At 42.3% G+C, this 22,839-nt stretch overlaps 1 protein-coding gene across 2 annotated transcripts; it reads left to right on the forward strand.

The window, feature by feature from the left end:
- The first annotated feature begins 216 nt into the window (after positions 1-216).
- On the forward strand, positions 217-22,747 carry hells (helicase, lymphoid specific). 2 transcript variants are annotated; one of them, XM_035992439.1, is made up of 23 exons: positions 217-605; positions 2,794-2,891; positions 5,146-5,264; positions 5,873-5,995; positions 6,104-6,145; positions 6,235-6,262; positions 6,422-6,480; positions 6,566-6,607; positions 6,759-6,980; positions 7,928-8,110; positions 8,557-8,700; positions 9,119-9,315; positions 11,368-11,461; positions 12,144-12,305; positions 13,760-13,902; positions 15,052-15,196; positions 15,931-16,014; positions 16,732-16,851; positions 18,009-18,125; positions 18,247-18,406; positions 19,800-19,896; positions 20,031-20,107; positions 21,961-22,747. In XM_035992439.1, exons 1-23 carry the CDS (start codon positions 598-600, stop codon positions 22,047-22,049), a joined length of 2,553 nt encoding a protein of 850 aa, XP_035848332.1. In that variant the 5' UTR covers positions 217-597; the 3' UTR covers positions 22,050-22,747. The 2 variants fall into 2 exon arrangements, with proteins under 2 accessions (XP_035848332.1, XP_031160547.1); XM_031304687.2 differs by having other exon boundaries at positions 218-605; positions 6,753-6,980.
- The last annotated feature ends 92 nt before the right edge of the window (positions 22,748-22,839 follow it).

Here is a 22,839-nt window from a genome sequence, read left to right on the forward strand (position 1 = left end):
GTAGTTTCGTCCTAACTGGCGCGAAATGGACACTACTAGATGCGTCAAGTGAGCCTAACTCCTGTAGAAAATAGCGGAAGTAAAGAGAGTTTGCTTAGAAATAAAAGATAATCACGCACTCTCAAGGCAGCTCGCCAGCGTAACTAGATGTATTTTGAAAGGTATTGACCGGATGTAGATTCCTTATTTTTGCTGCGAACCGTGCTTCAGGAAACACGCTGTTCAGTGCTTCAGCAGAGTGAATGAGTAAAGTCAAACTAGCTATGTAAGACGTTTGTACAGTTTTAAGAGCTAAGGCAATATAACGTTACATATTTTTATTTTATTGCGATAACTGCGACCCTTCTCACTCAGAAACGACCTCTAGCCAGCTAGCTAGGTAGTTAGCCAAGCCAGAGCTTTACCGTTAACGTTAACGGTAACTTTATATTACTAATAACCTGCTTGTGTCACGTTAACTTGCGACCAGTTGCTATTTTGTGGAGCAAAATTTAGCTACCTGTTCTATTAACGTAGCTAAATTAACGTAACGTTACCTCGAAACGTTAAATTAAGTTAGCCACATTATCCAAGTCGGTTGCTTTGCTTTGGTCGAAGATGAGCAGGTAAGTTACATTGTTTTTCATCTCAAGGTGTAACGTTTTTATGCTAACCTTATCTGCTAAACATCACGGATTGACATGCATGAAGGGTTCGTTTTTCTTTTACGTTAACTGTAAATGTGTTTTCCTAATAACGGAGGCCTAACGTTAGCTAGCTAAATACTGCACGCCTTCTCCTTATTGCACTCCAAGACTCTTTCCAAGCACATACAAGGCTTTTCTCTCTCAAATGTTGTGCACACAAATACAGTATGTATTTAAACGGCCGTAATTCAGTAACCATGGGCGTACATTTCATCTAACAGTTCGGTGTGTGTGTGTGTGTGTGTGTGTGTGTGTGTGTGTGTGTGTGTGTTGTAACATGGAGACCATTATCCTTCAAGTTGAATTAGGTTCATAGGTTTACCACGTGGTAACGTTATAATTATTATATTAAATTGCCAGTTTTCCTCCACATAAAGATTAGGTTTTGTCTGGGACAAAGGATGTCTCTTACTTAGATATTCAACTGCAGTTGATCTGCCACTTAAAACACTATAGACGTTTTTCTCACTCAATACCTTACTGAAATACCTTACTGGGACACTTGATGGAATTGAGCCATCGTTAAGGTTATCAATTTCAGCTGTGCTTTTCCTAAGTCAAAAATAATGTCTGCTGTGAAAAAGGTCCATCGAGCAAAACCCAACGGTAGATCTACATAATTAGCCTAGTACAAGTTCACACTAATGGCTTGCTCAAAGGGAATATTTGTGTAGTGCCAATCGAGTGAGTTTGATCACGCGATCACATTTTGATCATTTGTGTTTACTAGCACTACTTTTGTGTCTGGGCAAGAAAGTAAATGCAGGAAGAAGGTCCTGTGTTCTGGACTAGTGCATATTTCTTGCATCTATGGTCAAACCAGCTCATTTCATTTAAAGAATCAGACATTGTCTCTCTGGCTCTCTGTGGCTGCGTTCTCCTCAGGGGACAGGGGTCTGTGAGCCTTAGTTTGTTGTCTAGAAGGAACTTTGAGCCTTCCGCCTCCTTCTCTTATCTCAAACCTTCAGAGTTAAGCGTGATTTATAGCCTGATGTCGTCATACTCAGATTCTAGTCAGAATATGAGTCTCCATTGGGCTGTGATTATGGGGCGTGTTTCAACCCAACCAGGAAAGAAAATGCCTCTGCACTCCATTGGATAGACCTACAAATCAGAGCAACGGAGACAGACGTTGACAGAAGCTGCAAGTCAAAGGCAGGCTTCAGCAGAGCAAAGGCAGAGGCGGCAGTTTCTGTGTCGTGCGGACGGTTGTGGCAATGTGTATACATAATCACAGTTCTCTGTTCCTCTTTTAAAATGAATGCGCTGTCGATATCTTCTATAACAGACGCGATGGCGGAATCTACACATCTCAATTCTCCAGCGGCAGCCATCTTTGTTGTAAACAAATTCAACCCAAGCGCTCTTTGGTGACGTGGTTGATTACGTTACTGTTGATCATCTGTCCATCATCGTATAAAGCCCGCCCTGACAATTTGATTGGTCCGAACAGCTCTGGTTGGAGCATAGTTTCTCCACAATGGATCAAGTCCAGACCGAGCCTCCCGACTTCAAATGTTGTGGGCGGGGCTAAGTTCGGCTGGCATCCATGCTACGTGATTTATGCTTCAGCGTAAAATGTACGCCGTGACTACGTACGTAGGTACGAGGAGACTTGGACCTACGCCGGACCCTACGCCGTAGCCTGACCTGCACCTCTCAAAAAAATGTAACTACACATCGCAGCGACGCACGTCGCTCAGCCGTGGCTTGGTAGCGTTGCATTTCCCCCCAGACTCATTTCCTGGTTTTAGTCTGCTTTTGGTGTGTTAGTGTGGCCTTTTTTGTGACAGCCTGTGGCACACCTGTGTAACAATGATGCAGTTTAATCAGCATCTTGACATGCCGCGCCTGTCAGGTGGGTGGATTATGGTGGCCAAGGAGCTGTGCTCACTAACATGGATTTAAACACATTTGTGCACAACATTTGAGAGAAGAAAAGCCGGAGATGTTTTAACTTCCCTGGTTACAGACTATAGGTCTCAGTCATGTCCTGCAAAGTGATTTTCCCAACATGTGAATGGAGTTAGTCCTGCCTCCTGTAAAACCAGCAAGAAAAAAATTCACCCTCTGGCTTTGATTTTGTGTTCTTTCCTCGTGCCGACAGCGTGAAGGAAGAAACTCGAAGTGGTTCCCCTCATTGCCCCAAACCTGATGAATCTGAGGAGCCGCTGGGCACAGCCATGGAGACTGGAGCTGAGAACGGTCAGTCACAAAGGACCCCAATCTGTGACTTCAAGGGGCCCCAAGGGGCTAACTGGGGGATTTCCTTGAGCCAAACCAACTTTAATAGTGTTACTGTCCTAACTTAAGGTTGACATAATGAGGAGATGATGTATTTTATTCATAGGTTCTACTCAGGCGCTCCGCCCAGGTAGATAAAATCCGTATTACATTTTTTTTTTCCCCCAATCAACGATGTTTTAGACCAAATACCTCGATATCGATGCTGTAACGATATTGTAGTGTTGACTATTGGTGCTATCCCAAAATATTCACACAATGAGTGTTAATAAGTAATCATCAGTAATGTGGATATAATGACTAAGTGGGTAAAGCTAAATAATAGAACAGTTCCAACAGTCTAAGTTCAGAAAAGTACATCACTTTACTGTAATACAGCCTTTAAAACCAGGAAAAGACACCACTTATGTCATATTACGATGTTACGATATTCAAAATCTAAGACGATATCTAGTCTCTTATCACGATATGGATATAATATCGATATATTGCCCAGCTCTAGTAGTAGTAGCAGTAGTAGTAGTAGTAGTAGTAGTAGTAGTAGTAGTAGGAACTAATGGTTGCTAACCGAGCCTTCAGTTCTCCGTGCCCGTATCCATGAACTGTATTTATGGCCTCTAGCCCGAGTAAAACCCAAGATTTTATTAAGTTGACTGTAAAAGTTTTAAACTACAACTCTGAGTTGTTTGAATGACAGAAATATGTTCAGATGAGATCTTAATGGCTGCAACACAGACATGCATAGTACAAAACAGCATGTTTAGGATCCCCCAAACACAGATTAGAACACTTTAAAGAACGAACAATGATCCATAACAAACAAAAACCAGAACTAACTTCAGATAGTCTCACTCTTACACGATTTAACAGGATTTAGGAGGAGACGGTGTTAACATGTAGCCTAACTGTCTGTAGGAATCATAGTATAGTTGTTAATATAGGCCTATGTAACATTTGGGCTCCGGGGAATCGGGTATTTTATCTGCCGAACCATGAAATTAGTTTGACAATACAACCAGATTTGATTTAAAAAAAACAAAAAAAAACAACAAAAAAAAACACCACATAAGCTACACTTCATCTGTATCATCTTCTAGTCTAGTTGGTTTAATATGTAAATAGTTAAAAAAAAATCTATAGTTAATTTTCTTTTCAATAAATAGTTTATAAACCTTTGTTTGATTAGTTTATTACTGAACCCAGCCATCACACGCCGTGCCTGCACATCCTGTGCCCCCCCCCAACCTGTGGAGAACAGTTATTACACGAGTAAACTTACCTGTGCAGGAACTAATGGGAGTTGGGTTAAGTTTGAAATAGGGCTGAACGATTAATTGCATTTGCGATAATGTCGCGATATGTTGAAACGCGATTTCCTAATCGCAAAGGCTGCGATTTGGTCACATGACTCGCGAGAGCAAATCAGTCTGCACTCCGTAGAGAAAGCATCAACTAGCACGCTAACGCTACGCTGTAACATGAGCTGATTTCTGTCATTCAAACAACTCTGAGTTTAAAACTTTTACAGCCATTTTAATAAAATGAAGGGTTTTATTCTGGTTCGAGTCCATACGTGCAGTTAATGGATACAGACACGCAGACCTGAAGGCTCGGTTAGCTAGCTCTGATTAGCGGTTAGCTCCGGTTAGCGGTTAGCTCCGTTATAAAGATATAGAGTGGAGGAGCTGCCACTGAGAGGGGTAACAACCAGACTGATTAATGACGTTCGGGGAGCTTTCACAGCAGCGTGGCCGCGGTGTTTCAACAGTTTTATTAGTACAGTTAATCCCACGGCAAGAACACCAGCAACTAGCTAACGCAACGATAGCCTCTCTGAACAAGTACACACGGCAGCACGTAACTTCACGAGGGGGAGGGGCTGGAGGCAGCTCCTCTCTGTGCACTGTAAAAAAAATACACGTGTGTGTGTGTGTGTGTACACTATATTTTTACTTTTTTAACTGTCTAGTGTGTAATTGTGTGTTGTTCATACTATTAAAATGATTTATTGTTTGTCTTTGAATAATACAGAAGACAAAGAGCTTAAAAAAATAATCAAATCGCAATATTTGGGAAAAAAATCGCAATTAGATTATTTTCAAAAATCGTTCAGCCCTAGTTTGAAAAGATATGGAACTGTTTGGAAAATGATGAGGCCATGTGGACTTCTTCAGGCAGTGACCCAGCTTGACTCTCGCTGTTTGTTTCTTTAAAGATGTCGATGTGAAATCTGAGGAAATGACGTCTGAAGTGGTCATCACTCAGGCAATGGAGGAAGAAGAGAAGCAGCTGATGGAGGAAGGGGAGAGGAAAGAAAAGGAGATGATGGAAAAGGTGTGTTGCTCATTCATTCTTCCGGATGTGTGTTCTCTCCCTTGTGTTTTACAATTTGCACCTTAATATTTTTATTTGTAATCTTCTGCATGTGTGTGTGCTGCTGCGCGTCCCTGTGTGTGTAACAAGCATAGTGTGCGCGCGCTGTGCACGAGCCTAGGCGCATTTTACTAATTCGCTGTTAAAATAACGATGAAATGCTGCGTTATTGACTTTAGACCAGGTTTTTGTTGGTCACTGGTGCGATCACTTCCAGCTGCCTCAAGATAGCAATATGCCCAGAATGCACCTGAACACACCTCCCTGTAAGACCAGCACGCCCATGGGCGCACAGATGGGTGCATTTGCTATTTGTGCTGCGCCGGGTGTGAGATAGGGCCCTGTATGTTAACAAAGTTCTTGTACGGCTGCTTGTGTTGCGACAGGGTTTAACATTCGACACCTTTTAGCTTTGTTAAGTACAAACGGTTTTGGAGGAGAACATATTCCTCAAAGTTGGGTGTTGAAAAAAGTAATTTAGGTATAGGTACAAAGAATCCTATCGTATTGGCAGTAGTATTACAAAAAATGTCATTAATGTATGATTGTTGTGCAACGCTTACCACAAGGCCCGGGAATCGCGGGAGAAGGATTCTCATGACCTGCGGTTCAAGAGACTGCAGCATTTGCTTCAGAAGAGCAACATCTACTCTAAATTCTTGCTGACTAAAATGGAGCAACAACATAATGAGGTACAGTGTGTGTGTGTGTGTGTGTGTGTGTCTGTGTGTGAATGCCAGTAACAACCTGCGCTGTGTCTGCAGGCTAAATCACTACTAACACCTCACACTCCATTGCAGGAGAAACTCAGGAAGGAAAAATGTGAAAAAAAGGCCAAGAAGGTAAGGGAAGTTTTACTGACGCTTTTGTTTCAGCTTAAAATTAGAGTACTCTTATTCATAGCTGTGTGTTTTTGTCTTTTTAAACGCAGAACACAAACGGTGCAGAGCCTGAGAAAGGTGAGCAGGTCGTCTATTGGCTCTTATACTAAATACAGCATGTACAGCTGCAATACGCACTGATATTTACAAACTAACAGTTCAAGGAATATGCTTATGTAAACTTCAAATGCGTATAAGTATGTGTGGAGTTTTTGACTCTGTTTCCTGTCAAACTAGCTAAAAAGAAGAGGAGGAGGGATGAAGACTACAAAATAGCAGATGTCATGTCAAAAGAAGTAAGCTCTCATTTGACTTTTATTCTGTCTTGGAACTTGGCATTTACTGATCTGCTCATTGGTTCTGCTTAATTTTGTCTTCCAGGAAATCCTGTCGCAAGCTAAGAAAACCAAAGTGGAGGAAATGGTAATGGTTCATTTTATTTTTACGAGATGTCATGAGATGTCCAGGTATTTTAATTATCCACAAGGGTCAACATTGGCTATAGAAAACTAGGGCCACTGAAGGCAACACATCCAACTGTACGTGTGCGTATCAAACTTTTGATTAGGACCAGGCACCGGCCCAGAAGAAACTAGAAGCCGAGGATATCGAGAAGATGAGCGATTCCAACGTAGACATCAAGAACCGTCTGTCGGAGACGGTGCGAGACAACGCCAAGCATCTGCTCCATCCGCACAGGAAGGTGAACGGCCAGCCGGTCCCCGCCCAGCAGCCGGAGCTCTTCACTGGAGGGGTCATGAGGTCCTACCAGATCGAAGGAATCGAGTGGCTGAGGGTGAGTAGTCGATGAAAATGAGATTGTGGAAGGTGGTGTTTGTTTGATCGAGACTAGACACTAAGCCCTTCCCAATTCCAAAATTGGGAAAGGCTTAGTGGCTTGACAGTAAACATTGAAGTATGGATTTGATTCGCAGGGGTATTTTGCAGACTGTAACGTTATAAGTGTTATAAGTTAGCAGTACACTTAATTAACCGGACCCAGGGTGAGTCTGATGAAAACGGCTGTCTTTGCCCAGTCAGCTCTGAGAGTCTGCTTTTTATTTATTTATTTTTTTAGATTATTTTTGGTGCTTTTCCGCCTTTATTTGACAGGACAGCTAAGTGAGAAAGGGGAGAGAGAGGGGAAGACATGCAGGAAATCATCAACAGGTCTGTTTCGAACCCTGGACCTCTGCGTCGAGGCATAAACCTCTCAGTATAAGTGCGCCTGCTCTACCCACTGAGCAACCCGGCCACTCTGAGAGTCTGCTCTGCACCGCGCTGTGGAGGAAGCTCCAAGATTAGGTTCTGTTCTGCCTCTGTTTAGAAGTTGTGAATGTACAGCTCACAGCAACTTTGTACAATATAGTGTCTGGCTTTTGTTTGATATTTAGCGTTGGCAAATGTTGGCTTTTTATTGAGTTTCATCTGAGTGAAATAATAGACACGGAAAAGCCAGCGTTACGTAGCACCAATCTTTTTTCCCAACCAAACGGTTGGGATTTTTCCTGTCAGCTATGCGCTCGTGCTCCAGGAAAGTGAATACAAGTTTGCTTGGTATATGCCGCAATCATGTAACGTTGGAAGCAGCAAAAAGTGAACCGATGCTGTCCAAATTGCTCCAAAATCCAAACTCCAAGTACATTGGCTTCCCAGGAAAGCAAGTGTGAAGTAGATTTGATGAAGGGCTCAAGAGATACTTGTGTGTAAACCAGCAGCCCTGTGGTGTTCCCTCTGTGTCAGATGCTGTGGGAGAACGGCATCAACGGGATCCTGGCTGATGAGATGGGACTGGGAAAGACCATCCAGTGCATTGCTCACATCGCCATGATGATAGAAAAGAAAGTGCTGGGCCCCTTCCTGGTGGTGGCCCCTCTCTCCACTGTGCCAAACTGGATCAACGAATTCAAGCGCTTCACACCAGAGGTAGGAGGACCTGTTATTATCTCACCAGGCGCAGAAGTCTGAATGACTTTCCTGTCGGACCGCTCCTTGCAACACATACCCACCTCAGCGAGTTAAAGCCAGCCTGCAGAACTTCAACACATAAATGAACGTCCGTTACATTTGAGCCAAACGAGGTCACACAATGCTAATCAAGCCTATCGCCGCCAGGGAAAGCTCTGTATTTCTCAGTATACCGGAGTTGCGGTGTCTAGTATTGGGACTCCAGTTGCTTTTCTTAAACATGTCAACAGTGTTTGTGCAAATACTCTCACTGGCAGAGGGGCGAGACAAAGGTTCCGCTCTCTAGCTTTAAGTCAAGTTTGCAGCTAACTTTCATTGCAGATTTGACAGGACTTTTTTTGTTGAGTGAAATAGTCTTGCAGCTTGTCTGTCAATGTCTGAGCAGCGCCATGTGTTTGTCCCAGGTGTCTGTGCTTCTTTACCATGGTACCCAGCCAGAGAGGGCCAAGCTGCTGAAGCAGATGCGCAGGCCTCAGGGGCCCCTAAGCATGTGTCCTGTGGTCGTCACCTCCTTTGAGATCGCCATGATTGACAGAAAATACCTACAGGTAGGATCCCTGCTCATCGTTTACTAAACAATAATAGTCTCGCATTTATCAACAGATCAGTATTTAACTATAGAGATGCATTAGTTAAATTAGATCTGTTAGTCAATCAACAAAGTAATCTATTTTGTCTAACTATTTTGATAATGAATTAACCCTTTGAGTCATTTGTCAAGCAAAAAATCCCAAAGCTTCTCAAATGTGATGATATTACTGCTTTTCATTCACATATCTGATTGTAAACTGAATATGTTTGTTTTGGACAAAATACATCATCTTGGGCTGTTTATTATAGCAGGCATCCCTGACTATTTTATGACATTTAACAGACAAGTGATCAATCGAGAAAACAATAGTTTTATTAATTGATATTAAGCCTTTTTTCCCCCCCTCCTGTTCTCATGTCTGTGTTGTGCACCAGCGCTTCCAGTGGAAGTACCTGATAGTGGACGAAGGCCACAGGATCAAAAATCTCAACTGTCGGCTGGTGCGGGAGCTGAAGTTGCTGCCCACTGACAACAAGCTGCTGCTGACTGGCACGCCGCTACAGAACAACCTGGCTGAGCTCTGGTCCCTCCTCAACTTCCTCCTGCCAGAGGTCTTTGATGACCTCAAGAGGTATGGATCCATGTCATTTTTCTTGATTACTGAGTGCTGATCACAATACTGCAACTGCTCAGACGCACTGCAGAGTTAGTACCTGTGAACTCCATCAGTGTTTTTGGTGTTTATTCATTATTGCAAGCGCTGACTTTTGTACAGCAAAACTAGAAAATCTTAAAGTGCTCATATTATGTTTTTTGGCTTTTTCCCTTTCCTTTATTGTGTTGTATATCTTTTTTGTGCATGTTATAGGTTTACAAAGTAAAAAAGCCCAAAGTCCACCCCAAAGGGACTTATCATCTCCAACAGAAAACAGTGTTCACAAACTGCTCCAAACAGCTCTATTGTAGTCCAGCCTTTACTTCAGAGACAAACGTGGTCACTTTGGAACACACGTTATAATGCTCACCTAGCTGCTAGCATGGCACGCCCTCATACTCTGCTTCTGACTGGCTAGTAGTCCTTACCTAGCTACTGCGCATGTGCGACTCCCAGCAAAGATGGAACAGAAGTGAGATGCGTCACTCTGTAGCTAAAACGGAATGCTCAACACTAAGGGTGTCACGATTTCGATTTTAAATCGAAATCCACCGAAATTAAGTCACAATCTCAAATTTCGAATTAAAAAAAATGGAATCGTCGATGCTGCCAAGCCCCCATGTCACGTCTGGTCGGCTTGCCAAGCGGAAAAATACACGTGTTGAAGTGCTGCGAGTCAACCTCCTCTAACTTAGCTAGAGCCAGTCAAAAGTTAGCATGGCAACTGCAGATGCAGGAGACCCATCGATGAAACTTAAACCCCCTCCTCTTTCACTGAAGTCGCCGGTGTGGAAGTATTTTGGATTTCCAGTGAGTTATGTTGACAACGTTTGCGTTGTCGACAAAAAAAGGGCCTAATTGAGGCTACTTTTAAAATCATTCATCATAAAGTCAGTGGGCCTATCCACAAGTCAACAAAACATGCTTAACATGTGTTATGATGTTGGAGGTCCACCCCCCGAAAATTTTGAGCATTAAACTGTTCATTTCCTGCATTCTGGTGAATTTGTATGCACCTATTTCTACCTTTTTCTGAATCAATATGCTGGAAATATCTTAATGTAAAGGGAAACAGATTACAATCCAAATATATAAAAACATAATGGGATATATTGCAGTAAGGCTCTCAGGCTTTCTGTATTGCGTTATTCTCCTTTAGATCTTCTTTTCTAATTATATCTGAGTCAGCACATGTAGTTTAGGCATCATTTACTCTTACCTTCTCTTTTGCATCTCGTTTTAAAGCGCGGTTAATAGTGAAATCAGTTAAACGCTGCATTCGTATTGTCAATTATAACATTATTATTGCCTCAGCCCCATACAGGGTCTCCCTCCTCTCTGCTTTTTCTTTGTTTACACTGAAATGGCAATCATATCTAAGGTGATTAGACGTCCATGGAAAGGGGGGGTATATATAATACAACAGCACTGCCGAGGTCTATCAACACAGCTCTGCCGACCATAGACAAAAAGAGCAGGGCTAACGTTAGGCTAAAGCGAACTACTTCTCGGCTATCGCTACGCAGCATTTTCTTCGCCAACGTACGGTCTTTAGTCAACAAAATGGATGATCTTCGGCTGCAGATCACCACCCGTAAGTGTATTATGGACTGCAACATCGTGATTTTCACGGAAACATGGTAACAGCGCTGTTACCATGTTTCACGGGCCCTCCCCCTCTCACCCACATTGGCCAACTCTGGCAGACTCGCTCTCTCCTCCTTTTCAACATGAAATAAAAATATAAAGTCATCAAATTTGCAGGTCACACATGGTGCAAGTAGTTTTTTAAAAATGACTTTGTCACAGTCTGGAGCCCTGGCAGTAGCAGTACGGTTCCTATACAGTGTCCACATTGTTTTTAAGTTCGTACGCTTAGGTTCTGCGCAAAAACACTTAGGCGCTGCCCCTAAGCTGTATAATGGTAGCGAATACCCTGTATATGCAGTTAGATGTGACATTTCTCTTGCCAGTTGTTCAACATTAAGTCAGTGCTCAGATTTAACCTTTTGTTTGTTTGCTGTGTAGCTTTGAGTCGTGGTTTGACATCGACACCATTAATGAGGCCGAGAGTGTGGTGGCCACTGAGCGCGAGCAGAACATCCTAAGCATGTTGCACCAGGTCAGTCCTCCAAACCATCACTACACTGAACAATCATTAGAGACTATTACACTTATAGAAGTATTAAATAAGTGTGTTTGATATATATAAAAAAGTGTATGTATGTAAAAATCTTCTAATTCCATTTATAAGGTGCAAATTAGTGGAGGGAAGTATTCCCAAGAGTTAAACTGTCTGAATCAGAGATCTGCTCTCATGAGAAGAGAAGTGATGTACTGAGGCAGCTTCTGCAGAAGACCTTCATTATTAAAAATGATAGAATGTCTTCTTGTTGCTCATAAGGATCAGCATCCTTTTTCATTTGTTACACAGTGATGAGTCCATCTCCCGCAATGAAACACAAATCACAACGATGAACTAAATCAAGTTGTTTAAGTTTGAGTGACAACAAAGTATAAATGCGTGTGTGTGTGTATATATGAGAGTATATACTATATATGTATATATATATCTCCATAGTCTATCACAGTCATCATGACTCTTCTATCCAGTAATGTTTCTGTCCCCCAGACACCGACATGTTTTATGTTGTAATATAAGAAACATACAATATATCCCATCATATATCTATATGCATACATACACACACACACACACACTTTTTTCATCAATGGTGTTGATAACACTTGGATTGGGCCTGTAAGAGTTTTGTGCATTTTTCTAAAGGTTTTCTTTGTTTCAGATTCTGACTCCGTTCCTGCTGAGGAGGCTGAAGTCCGACGTTACGCTCGATGTTCCTCCTAAGAAGGAGATCGTTGTTTTTGCTCCTTTGACAGCCAAACAGGAGGCCTTTTACACTGCTGTGGTCAACAAAACCATTGCCAAGATGCTGGGCAAGGAAAAGGTCTGTCTGTACTATAAATTGATCTGTTTGTTTATTTTCCGTCATGGTACAGGCATTATGCAACATAACCTCACACAAATTGCAACAGAAACTCTTTCAACTGATCTAGTCTCATAAAAGTCTCCTCTATAACGTATAGAAAGTCCTACGAGATCTAAGGCCGGTTACACACTGGCTGCGTGGCGTGAGCGTATCGTTTCTGTTGCGTGTCAGCTGCGTGGCGGCTGCGTGGCGTTTTCTATGTCTTTGCACACCAGAACGGTGTCTGACGTGCTGCTGCTGCTGCTAGCCTTGTCTGGACACATGAATGTTTCCCATTGATAAAATGAAATACCACGTTAAACATAAATATATACTGATTTGATTACAGCAAAGACAACGTCGGCAGTATTGACGGCAAAATAGGCTACAGAATATTTCGTTCTGTATTGACAGGTGCAATATTAGAAAATCGATTTTTTTATTTTTTTTTATTATTTATATCTGCATTTATATCAAAACCTAGAGACTTTCAAACATCAACATGTCATTTATTAAATGTATTCATGTCAAAATGACATCTAAACACCTTTTCCTATTCTATTTAGCCTGGAAACGCTTCCAACACGCTTGCGTGTCGCGTGAAAAATAGGTGTTGGATCTATTTCTAGCATGCACGCGTTTTTGGTTTTTCTGAGACGCGCGTGTCACGCAGGCAGTGTGCACGCTCTAACCTGTTAACATAGGAGCCGAAATATAAACGGACACGCCACGCAGCTGACACACTCGCGCCACGCATCCAGTGTGTAGCCGGCCTAAGTGGCGGACAGTATTGAAAAATGCTGAAATTGGTGATGCCAATTTCCTATTGTTAAAACTGTAGTGCCTGTAGTGCCTCCCCATGTTAAGGGGAGGTACTACAGGTGAATAGGGCAAATATTCTAATTAACATATCACCATGAAACTTCCCCAGCTGATTTACATTAAGACATCATTTTTTTTGTATTACAAGTTTTCTGAACTTGTATGTTTAATTATGCAAATGAGACATTTAATTAAATATTTGCTAATTTCCATAAATAAAGATGTTTCGGTATTTTTCCTATTTTCCCATGCATTGGTGTCTAAGTGAGTAATGTGAACAAAAGCCTTGAAATCTTTGGTCTAGTATTGAGTGAGAATGCTGAAACTAGCAGCCATGTACCGGGCTGCAATGTAACCCTATAGGACGAATGTTCAGTGTCAGTCAGCCTCCATGAAAAGTGCTGTTTTTGCTGCTGACAGTGTCTGTAGGGATCCTTCCCATAATGCTGTCAGAGAGAGACCTCTTTGTTAAAGAGTAACCACCATCCACCACCAGTAATCACCATCACCTAACCCACCAGACTCCATTTAACAGAAATGTCAATCACCATGAGAAAAAGAGCCAGTAAAAGCTGACTGATGGAAACCGTCTGCTCTCTTGGTTTATTTAGACGGAGGCTCCTGTAGCGTTGACGTCAAGTGGCCGGCCGAAGCGTGGCAATCGAAGGGTGATCAACTATGAAGAAACGGATGGAGGCGAAGAATTTGATGAAGAGAAATATCTGGAGGCGCTCTACAAGGAGCAGGGGGAGAGGTCAGCACTGCCTACACACACACACCTTCACTTGCTTATTATTTAGTTTTTGTTCTCAGCTTGTGTTATACATTTGCAACCAGGGTGCGATTTTTTTTTTTTTTTTTTTTTTTTTTTTCCAGGGATGTGTGGGATTTCCCCCTTTCTGGTCTTACGTATCCCTGCCTCTGCTGTAGGGATGTAACGATTACCGTGGTAACGGTAAACCACGGTAAAAATGTTGACTATAACAATTACCGTTGTCATTTAAAATATCATTATCACGGTGGATTACCACGGTGTGGAAACCACGTGTTCCAGCTTCATCCAAGTCTCCTGAAGTTGCACTGCGCTCAGACCGGAGAAGAGGACAGGACGCAGCCGCTCAGCTGTAAACAGACTTTTTTTCCTTTATCATTCCTTTCCCGTTTTCGGACTTGTTGAAGTGACGTTTGTAGCCCAGAACGTAAGTTAAAGGAACACGCCGACTTATTGGGACTTTGTCTTATTCACCGTATCCCCCAGAGTTAGATAAGTCCATACATACCCTTCTCGTGTCGCTGCGTGTTGTAACACTGTCCGACGGTTCCACCGGTAGCTTAGCCTATCACAGATCCTGGAGGTAACCGGCTCCATCTAGCCTACTGCTCCCAATAAGTGACAAAATAACGCCAACATGTTCCTATTTACATGTTGTGATTTGTATAGTCACAGCGTGTACAAATAACAAGGTCACATGACACACAGACATCTTCTAACCGTATACATACTGGGAACTATATTCTCAGAAAGGCAAAGCACTGCTACTTCTGCTACTTGGGTGGAGTGATTTGCTTTGCAGCAAGCCTTTTTGAGAATATAGTTCCCGGTTTGTTTACGGTAAAACTGTACCCTTTAAGTACTGGTTGTTTAACAAAGCTTGCCATGTTTTGAAAGCATGTTCTAGACCAAGGGTCTTTGTTTTTTTAAGCCTGGGACCCCTTAAGTGAAAGACGGATGAGGGACCCCCTACTGCATACTTTTCAAAGAATTAACAATAATTTGGTGGTCCTCCTGCAGTAACTCTGAGGGGTCCCGCACCCCCTGATGATTATCTCCGTTCTAGACAAAAAAGGATCTCAGACCTGTGGCTGTGTGTCAGTCTAACTTGAGTCCTCCTATCTCCTCCAGGCCCCCCCCGGTGCTGGATGTCCAGAGCCCGCTGGATGCCCAAATCAACCTGAAGCTGCAGAACATTCTCATGCTGCTGAAGAAATGCTGTAACCACCCCTACCTGTTGGAGTACCCCCTCGACCCTGCCACACAGGAGTTTAAGGTAGCGCACAGTCACTTTTACTGGTTTACTGGTTTGGTGTAGCAACGTGGAGCTACAGGTGCTGTTTAACTTGAGAGTATTCCCAAAGAAGTTGTACAGTTTGTTGATTTTTATTCAAGGAGGACGAAGGTACATGTAGATGAAGGACAGGAATTGAGTAGATGAACGGAATGTATTTGGGTTGGGACGATATGCTTTTGTCCCGATTCGATTATTTCATGATACGTGGGTGGCGATTTGATTCGCATTGCGATTTTCATTTATTGGGAATCTAGAAGTATTGCGATTCGATAGTATTTAGTATTTCGATTTTATTTTGCTTTTTTTTTAATCAAAAACAAATATACTTCAAGAGACATGTCATTAGACACAAGTCAGTCTGATAATTTATTTCATTTGTAAAAAAACGTACATAACAAGTATTGTCTGCATTTTCTGCTTTTGCTCTGTTTTGCTGGAAACGGATATGAAGTAGTCGCCATCAGCGGTACCGTGTAAACAGAACATATTAAGCTGAATCTTTGCTAAAAAATAAATAAAAATAAAGCATTTATTCTAGGGAAAAGAATCGATTTTAGAGATCGTCGCAAAAAAAATCACGATAAATATGATTTTTCTCCCCCCCCCGCCCCCTAGAATGTAGTCAGTAGTGAAACTGAAGAAGCACAGTTGCTATGCCAGTTTGTGACCTGTTCCCTGCTTGACATACTGTCCATCCTGCTGTCCTCCTGCAGATTGATGAGCAGCTGGTGCAGAGCTCCGGGAAGTTTCTCATACTGGACAGACTGCTGCTTGCACTGAAGAAAAGGGGACATAAGGTGAGAAGGACACCAGTAGCTAAATGTCAGCCGAAGTGAAGTACTATTACTGTGTAAGTAACTATTCATCAACTATTAATGATGAGTAGATCTGCTAAGTTGGGGTCCCAGTACTTACATTTTACCTCTGGTGGTTCAGGGTTTATCTACTGTAAGAGAAATCACCTGCTGTGAACCACCAGAAAGTATTTTTTTGTGAATAACGTACAAAACATACAACTCGCTACGTGAACACCCCAGGGATCAAACCTCTGACCTTCCGATTAGTAGATGACCACCTAGCCTCTACCACCTGAGCCACAGCCGCACAAGTATTTACAGTACATATGCATACATATACACATGTAAACAAACAGTTTTATGAGTTGTGATTGTTGAGAAGCAGCATCTCGCCCATCTGGTTTCCCAGACCACGAACGTTCACCAGACGAGTTGACAGGAGCTCAATTTGAAATTCCTGTTGTCACAGTTTGCTGAGCGCTCCGGCTTGCTTATATTGTTTAATATTCCATTTAGAGAATGTGTGACGTGCACCCACAACACCAAAACAAATACCTTGTATGTGTTAAACGTACTTGGCAATAAAACCCTTTCTGATTCTGATTGATGCTGCTGGTGTGTGAACAATCCTCTGCCAATGCTGTTTGTTGTCCTGTTATATTCTGCAGTATGTCAGCGTATTTCTGACTTGTACGTGCGATTGTTGTTGTGATCCAGGTTCTGATCTTCAGTCAGTTTACGACCATCTTGGATCTGTTGATGGATTATTGCTATCTGCGGGGCTTCCAGTACAGCCGACTTGATGGCAACATGTCCTACCCCGAAAGAGACGAAAACGTGAGTTTTGAACAAGTTGAAGAAGGCTGTGCAGGAAGGCTTTGTGCTATTTGTCTTTTTTTTTTTTTTTTTTTTTTTGGACACATTTTAACGCACACAGGTTCATTGATTTGGTCCCGCGCGCCGATCCATAGTTTGGGAAGTCAGAAAGCGATGCAGTGCTGCATCTATGCACTGCACTCACCTGAGATTTTTCTCAGTAATCCATTACCTCGGGGTCACAGCACATTATTTTGACCAACAGTGGGAACTTCGGGTGAATGCTTTTACTGTTACGTCGACCACTTGCTACAAGTAGCCAGACAGAGGGACACTGAACATAAAGTCAGTACACTGACAACAGTGCATGCAGCATGATTACAGCAGCCAGGAAACTCCTGTTCGACCATATGCCTTGCGGCACACAGCGCCTCCACCGAGCACTTCATCAGTTTCGCTCATACTTTAGATACATTTTTTGTATCACCCTGTTTTGATTAGAAGGGGATTTTTTTGTGAGCCATATTTATTTTAATGTGAGGTTAAACACAATGACAATAGTTCCATTACATTGTTCCATTTAGCTGACCAGTGTACTTTACAATGTGTCTTTTGCTGTAATGCATGAGTTCCATTGGCTTTTTTTTTTTTTTGTGATTTTGTGAAACATATAAAACACTGGCAACATGAACGCGGCGTTTGCATTTACGGTGAGCAAGCGGACGATAACGTTACGTTCGTACTAGTCAAAACGCGGCAACAGCTCAGACATGTCGCTGACGTTACCACCTAACGTTACTTATCTTACTCCTCTTCACCACCTGTGGGACATAAGGCTGCAAAGAGATCTCTTTATTGCATTTATTCCTTGGCATTCCCTTTTTTAAAGTCCACTCGGAACAGATAAAAAATACAAAGATACATTTTATTAATTAATCGCGAGTTACTCTGGACAATCATGCCGATTAATGGCATTAAATATTTTGCTCTATTGACAGCCCTAGTATATTGTAGCATTTTTTGAGCAGGTTACTGTTGATGACTCTGAGTATATTGAGCTCATTAGGAGAGATACAATTCTGAGGCTCTGGATGGTGTGGATTAAGAATTGGCACATTGCCCTCAGTTGACTTTAGATTGTGTCCGTAATTACTAATCATCAGGTTCTTCTTCCCCAGATGACCAAATTTGCCAAAGATCCCGAGGTGTTTCTGTTCCTGCTGAGCACCAGAGCGGGAGGACTTGGGATCAACCTGACAACTGCTGACACTGTTATCATCTTCGACAGCGACTGGGTGGGTGCAGATTTAAAAATTTAAGAAAAGTATAGTAAACCCGTTTTCTGAAGCCAAGTGTTCCCTGTGCATGTGTTTTGTTGGTCAGTGTGTGTGTGTTTATGCTTCACTCTCCTCTCAGAACCCCCAGGCAGACCTGCAGGCTCAGGACCGCTGCCACCGAATCGGGCAAACCAAACCTGTGGTGGTGTACCGCCTGGTCACAGCCAACACTATCGACCAAAAGATCCTGGAGAAGGCCTCAGCCAAAAGGAAACTGGAGCAGATGGTCATTCACAAGAGTGAGTGGCTTCACTTTAATGGGATACCTAGATGTGTAGCTTTCAAGTTTTTTGCCAGATGCACAACTATTTCACAAGCAGCCGTTGTTACTGAAAATCTCAGGCTCCCTCAAACAACGCTAATTCAATTTGTATACAACAAAAAATCACGAGTAAAGTCCATCCATCCATCTTCGTCCGTTTATCCGGGGTCGGGTCGCGGGGGGAGCAGCTCCAGCAGGGGACCCCAAACTTCCCTTTCCCGAGCCACGTTAACCAGCTCCGACTGGGGGATCCCGAACCACCTCAACTGGCTCCTTTCGACACAAAGGAGCAGCGGCTCTACTCCGAGCCGGAAACGTTGGTCTGTGCTTTAAGTTTGGCACGTTGAGCAGTTCTTTGTATGACATTAATGCATTTGCCAATGTATCCAATGACAGCTTCTGTCTGTTTTCCTTAAACACACACCACTCTGACTTCCCTTAGGTTGGTGCTGTTAAAGTCTCTGTCCTGTCAATTCATGTCTTTCCTAAAGCCAAGTGGCGTGTTATCTGTACGCATTTTGAGCTATCCGCCTGTATGTCTAAGCTTTATACAGCTTAAAAAAGCGTGCGTCTTGATAACACGCCAATAATGGCATACGAATTGGCGTGTCATACATACGCCACTTCATTAGATCAGTCTGATTTTTAAAACGGTGCCTAAACCAATACTTTTTTAAGAAGTTAAAAGAAATAGAGCACCAAACGACAGACTTCGACATTAAAGAACAGCTTGTTTATTGTTAAGGCCATACGGTCAAAATTAAATAATGTAATATCAATAATTTATAACAATAACTTATTTCACCAGTAAATTGCTGTTAAACTACAAAACCACCACCAGATGGGAAAAGGGTATTTTACAAAATAATTGAATGCACCACGAGACTCAGTCTACCAGTTTCAGTGAACGCACCGTCTGTGTTTTTCTGCAAACGGCAGCTGCAGTCTGTTACGTCCCGCTGTTAGTCCTGTACAGTGAAATACAGTCACACAGTCACACCGTTTTAACTTTAGCTGTCAGCATTTTAACCATGGTTAATCCAGCTGTTAGCTAACGGTAGGCTAACATTACCTGCTGCCAAGTGTAGTGTTAACTAGGGTCACATGCAGCGGTGCTTCTGTTGCCTCTAACGTCCGTTTCGGACCATCAGAGAGAAGCGCAGACATTTCAGTGTCACCGAAATTAGCCGGTAGATACCAGTCGTTGGTGCACCAGTGCTATATTGGCACCGGGTTTCGGTAGCCAACCGTAGGTGGAAGGTACACCACTGTGAGGAAAACCGATGTACACTCTCTGCAAGGGTGGTCTGAAATATATTCCAAATGTGGAGTTTTGATGATTTGATTTCTTTTGTTGCTTTTCTCCACAGATAAGTTCAAAGGTGGAAGGGCAGAGCTGAACCAAAGTAAAAGCTGCATTGATCTGGATGAGCTGAAGGAGCTGCTCAAAGCCAGAGGCACTGAGAAGTAAGAAATCATCCTCTACTCTATATACTCTATATTTAGAGAATGTAAAGAATAACCAAAGCTGGTTCTTCACTGGGACAAACATGTCAACATGAGTGGAGAGTGACATTTGGCTGTAACTTTGTTCCACTCAGGCAGGTGAAAGCATCAAGGGGGAAGGTGATCAGCGACCAGGACCTGGAGCTGTTGTTGGATCGCAGTGACTTGCTGGGTGAGGAGACGCACCACTCCTTCAGGTTTCAGGGGGGACTTGCAGAAGAACAGATTGCAGGGCAGCAGAGTTTCTAGTTATTTAGGTTCCCCTACTAACGGGCTTATGTGTTTCACAGTAAAAAGCACTTCTGTAACTCTTGAAGGCCTTTAAATATACAGAATGCACATTACATTTTAAAATGAACATCTCAATGTTTGCAAAACACAGAATACTGTCTGGCTATTTGTCTCAAATAGTTTTTTTTCAACCAAATAGTTCCCAGAACCAGAAAGCATAGTCATTCCAACAAACGGTTGTGTTCATTTAGTTTTCCACCATCACATAAGCTTAAAGGGATGGTTCGCAGTAATTTCACCCTAGGGTCCTTTGCACCATGACCTCGAGCCCCCCCAGGAGATTTTTTCCCTTGGTCTAACATTGGTCGAGTTAGCGCTATCAGCCGAATGGCTTAGTGCAGGCGCTACTGGATCCAAAGGTGTATCTTGTAAATTACCCTACTAATAACGCCTGGAATGGTACCAAACTTCTTCAGTAGTATAAATAGGTTCTGTACTCATAAAACGAGGCATTGGAAAGGTTGTAAGTACACCAGGAGTTTATTTAAATACCACTTGCCTGGCTTCTACTCTCTGCTGCTGGTGAAATTACTCCGAACCAGCCCTTTAAAAAAGTAGCACATTTCTGTCTGCATTTCCATTAAATCCAAAGAACCGCTTTTGAGCGGAGTAGAATGAAATTACACAGATAACTGATTCAAGAGACCACTTGTTGCTGCTGGTCTTGTTGTGGGATTAACTAATAAAACCATTGAAACAACGCGGCCACGCTGCTGTGAAAACTCCCCGAACGTCATTTATCAGTCTGGTTGTTGGCCCTCTCCTCCACTCCACAGATTTATAACGGAGCTAGCTAACTGGAGCTAACCGCTAATCAGAGCTAATCGTTGCTAACCGAGCCTTCAGTTCTGTGTGCCTGTATTCATTAACTGCATGTATGGACTCGAGCCCGAATAAAACCCTTCATTTTATTAAAATGGCTGTAAAAGTTTTAAACTACAACTCAAATTTGTTTGAATGACAGAAATCTGCTCAAGGTACGACGTAGCGTTGGCGTGCTAAATTGATGCTTTCTCTGCGGGTGCAGACTGATTTGCTCTGCAAGTCACGTGACCAAATCGCAGCCTTTGCGATTAGGAAATCGCATTTTAACATATCGCGATATAATTGCAAATGCAATTAATCGTTCAGCCCTAGTTGAAAGTCGGAAGAGAGTATAAAAAAATGGCAGAGAACAACTCATTCTGTCAGTGTCCGAATGCCCAATTCTCTATGACCTCATCTGAGGGCTATAGTGATATAAACAGAAAGGCTGCTGCTGCCCGGGATGTTGATATGTCAGGTCGGTTTAATGTGATATAGCGGTATGTCAATAGTTGGATGTCTGTTGCTAACCAACTTAGCCATAGCAGGTATCCTATACATTGTTTCTGCACGGAAGAATTTTCTCATACTCCAAAATGAATCGACCTTTTACCCCTTTCTATAATTACACTGTTTTTTAATTAAAAGTTAAAAATTCAGATTTGTTAATCAGTACCATAGCAACACTAACTTCCACTCGGATTGTAGGATAGGAACCGTCCGCTGCCTGTCGTACGAGTTCAGCTTTTTTAACGCATCTGATGTTTAGCGCTCTGCGTTGTCCCTTCAGTTGACTGCCATAGTACACTTTCTATTGACATTGACTCTTCTGTGTATTGACTACTTGCAGGTATACATTGGGATTGATCTCTTATCTGAATTGACCATGGTGTAACTGGTGAGCTGAAGGCATGTGTTGTTTCTTTTCAGACAAAGGAAAGGGGAGAATGAAGAAAGAGAAAGTGGGAGTCTTCAGAGTGATCGAGGCCAAAGACACGTCAGAGATCACGTTGACCTGAACCGCTTCAGATATGAACTTATGACCCCAGTCCTTAGATGGCTCTCAACTGCTGTCACTTGTTGTATAGAAAACCTCCTAAAAACTGCTGTTTGTAGACCTTTAAAAGTGTTTTTTTTGTTTGTCTCTTACTTCAACTGCCTTTTTAGTCTTTTGTTAATTGAACTTTTTGTTTTAACTACTGTATAATTTTTTTATTTCACTATCATTTGGGTTTTTGATGGCCGTCAAGCTATTTTGATTAGTTTCTTTAATATTGCCCAGATGCTGGCAGTGGCATTAGGACTATCAGAGGACATTAGAACCTGCCAGTGAAACGCACAAGACAACCTTCCATTTATTAAAAGCCATCCAAATGTAAATTAGACCAGTAGACTGACTGGTCTAGATGCTTTTTTTGACTTTTATAATGCTGTTCACATTATTATCACATATTTTCCTTAAAAGAAGTTTTCTTTGGCCTTCACGTAAACTGTCTTCTGACTGTTAACATGCTTGTAAGTGCATCGGTTTTACAAGACAAAGCTGTAGTGACGTGGTCTAGTCATGTTCACTTCAAAAACCGTCAGCCATTCAAAATAGATCTTTATTATCTTTAACAATGTTGTAATCTAAGCACTTTCCTGCAAGTTAAGCATACATGTTCTTTTATATAAATAAACTGATATAACTTTGTTTTTCCCCAGCATTTGCTGAAAACCGTTGTCCTGTCAGGTTCTCTTTCTAGCATTGAGTAGAAATGCTTGACTTTCAAACTTCCAAAAAATGTGATGCGTTACTGGAAGGCCTTT

This window comes from Sander lucioperca, chromosome 15 (genome assembly GCF_008315115.2).
Source record: "Sander lucioperca isolate FBNREF2018 chromosome 15, SLUC_FBN_1.2, whole genome shotgun sequence".
NCBI lineage: Eukaryota > Metazoa > Chordata > Actinopteri > Perciformes > Percidae > Sander > Sander lucioperca.

What these genes read in the sequence shown, in the direction of transcription:
- hells (XM_031304687.2), top strand. An exon ending in GGAGACTGGAGCTGAGAACG is followed by an intron (nt 2,892 to 5,145) that starts GTCAGTCACAAA and finishes GTTTCTTTAAAG; the next exon opens with ATGTCGATGTGAAATCTGAG. An exon ending in CGGTGCAGAGCCTGAGAAAG is followed by an intron (nt 6,263 to 6,421) that starts GTGAGCAGGTCG and finishes CTGTCAAACTAG; the next exon opens with CTAAAAAGAAGAGGAGGAGG.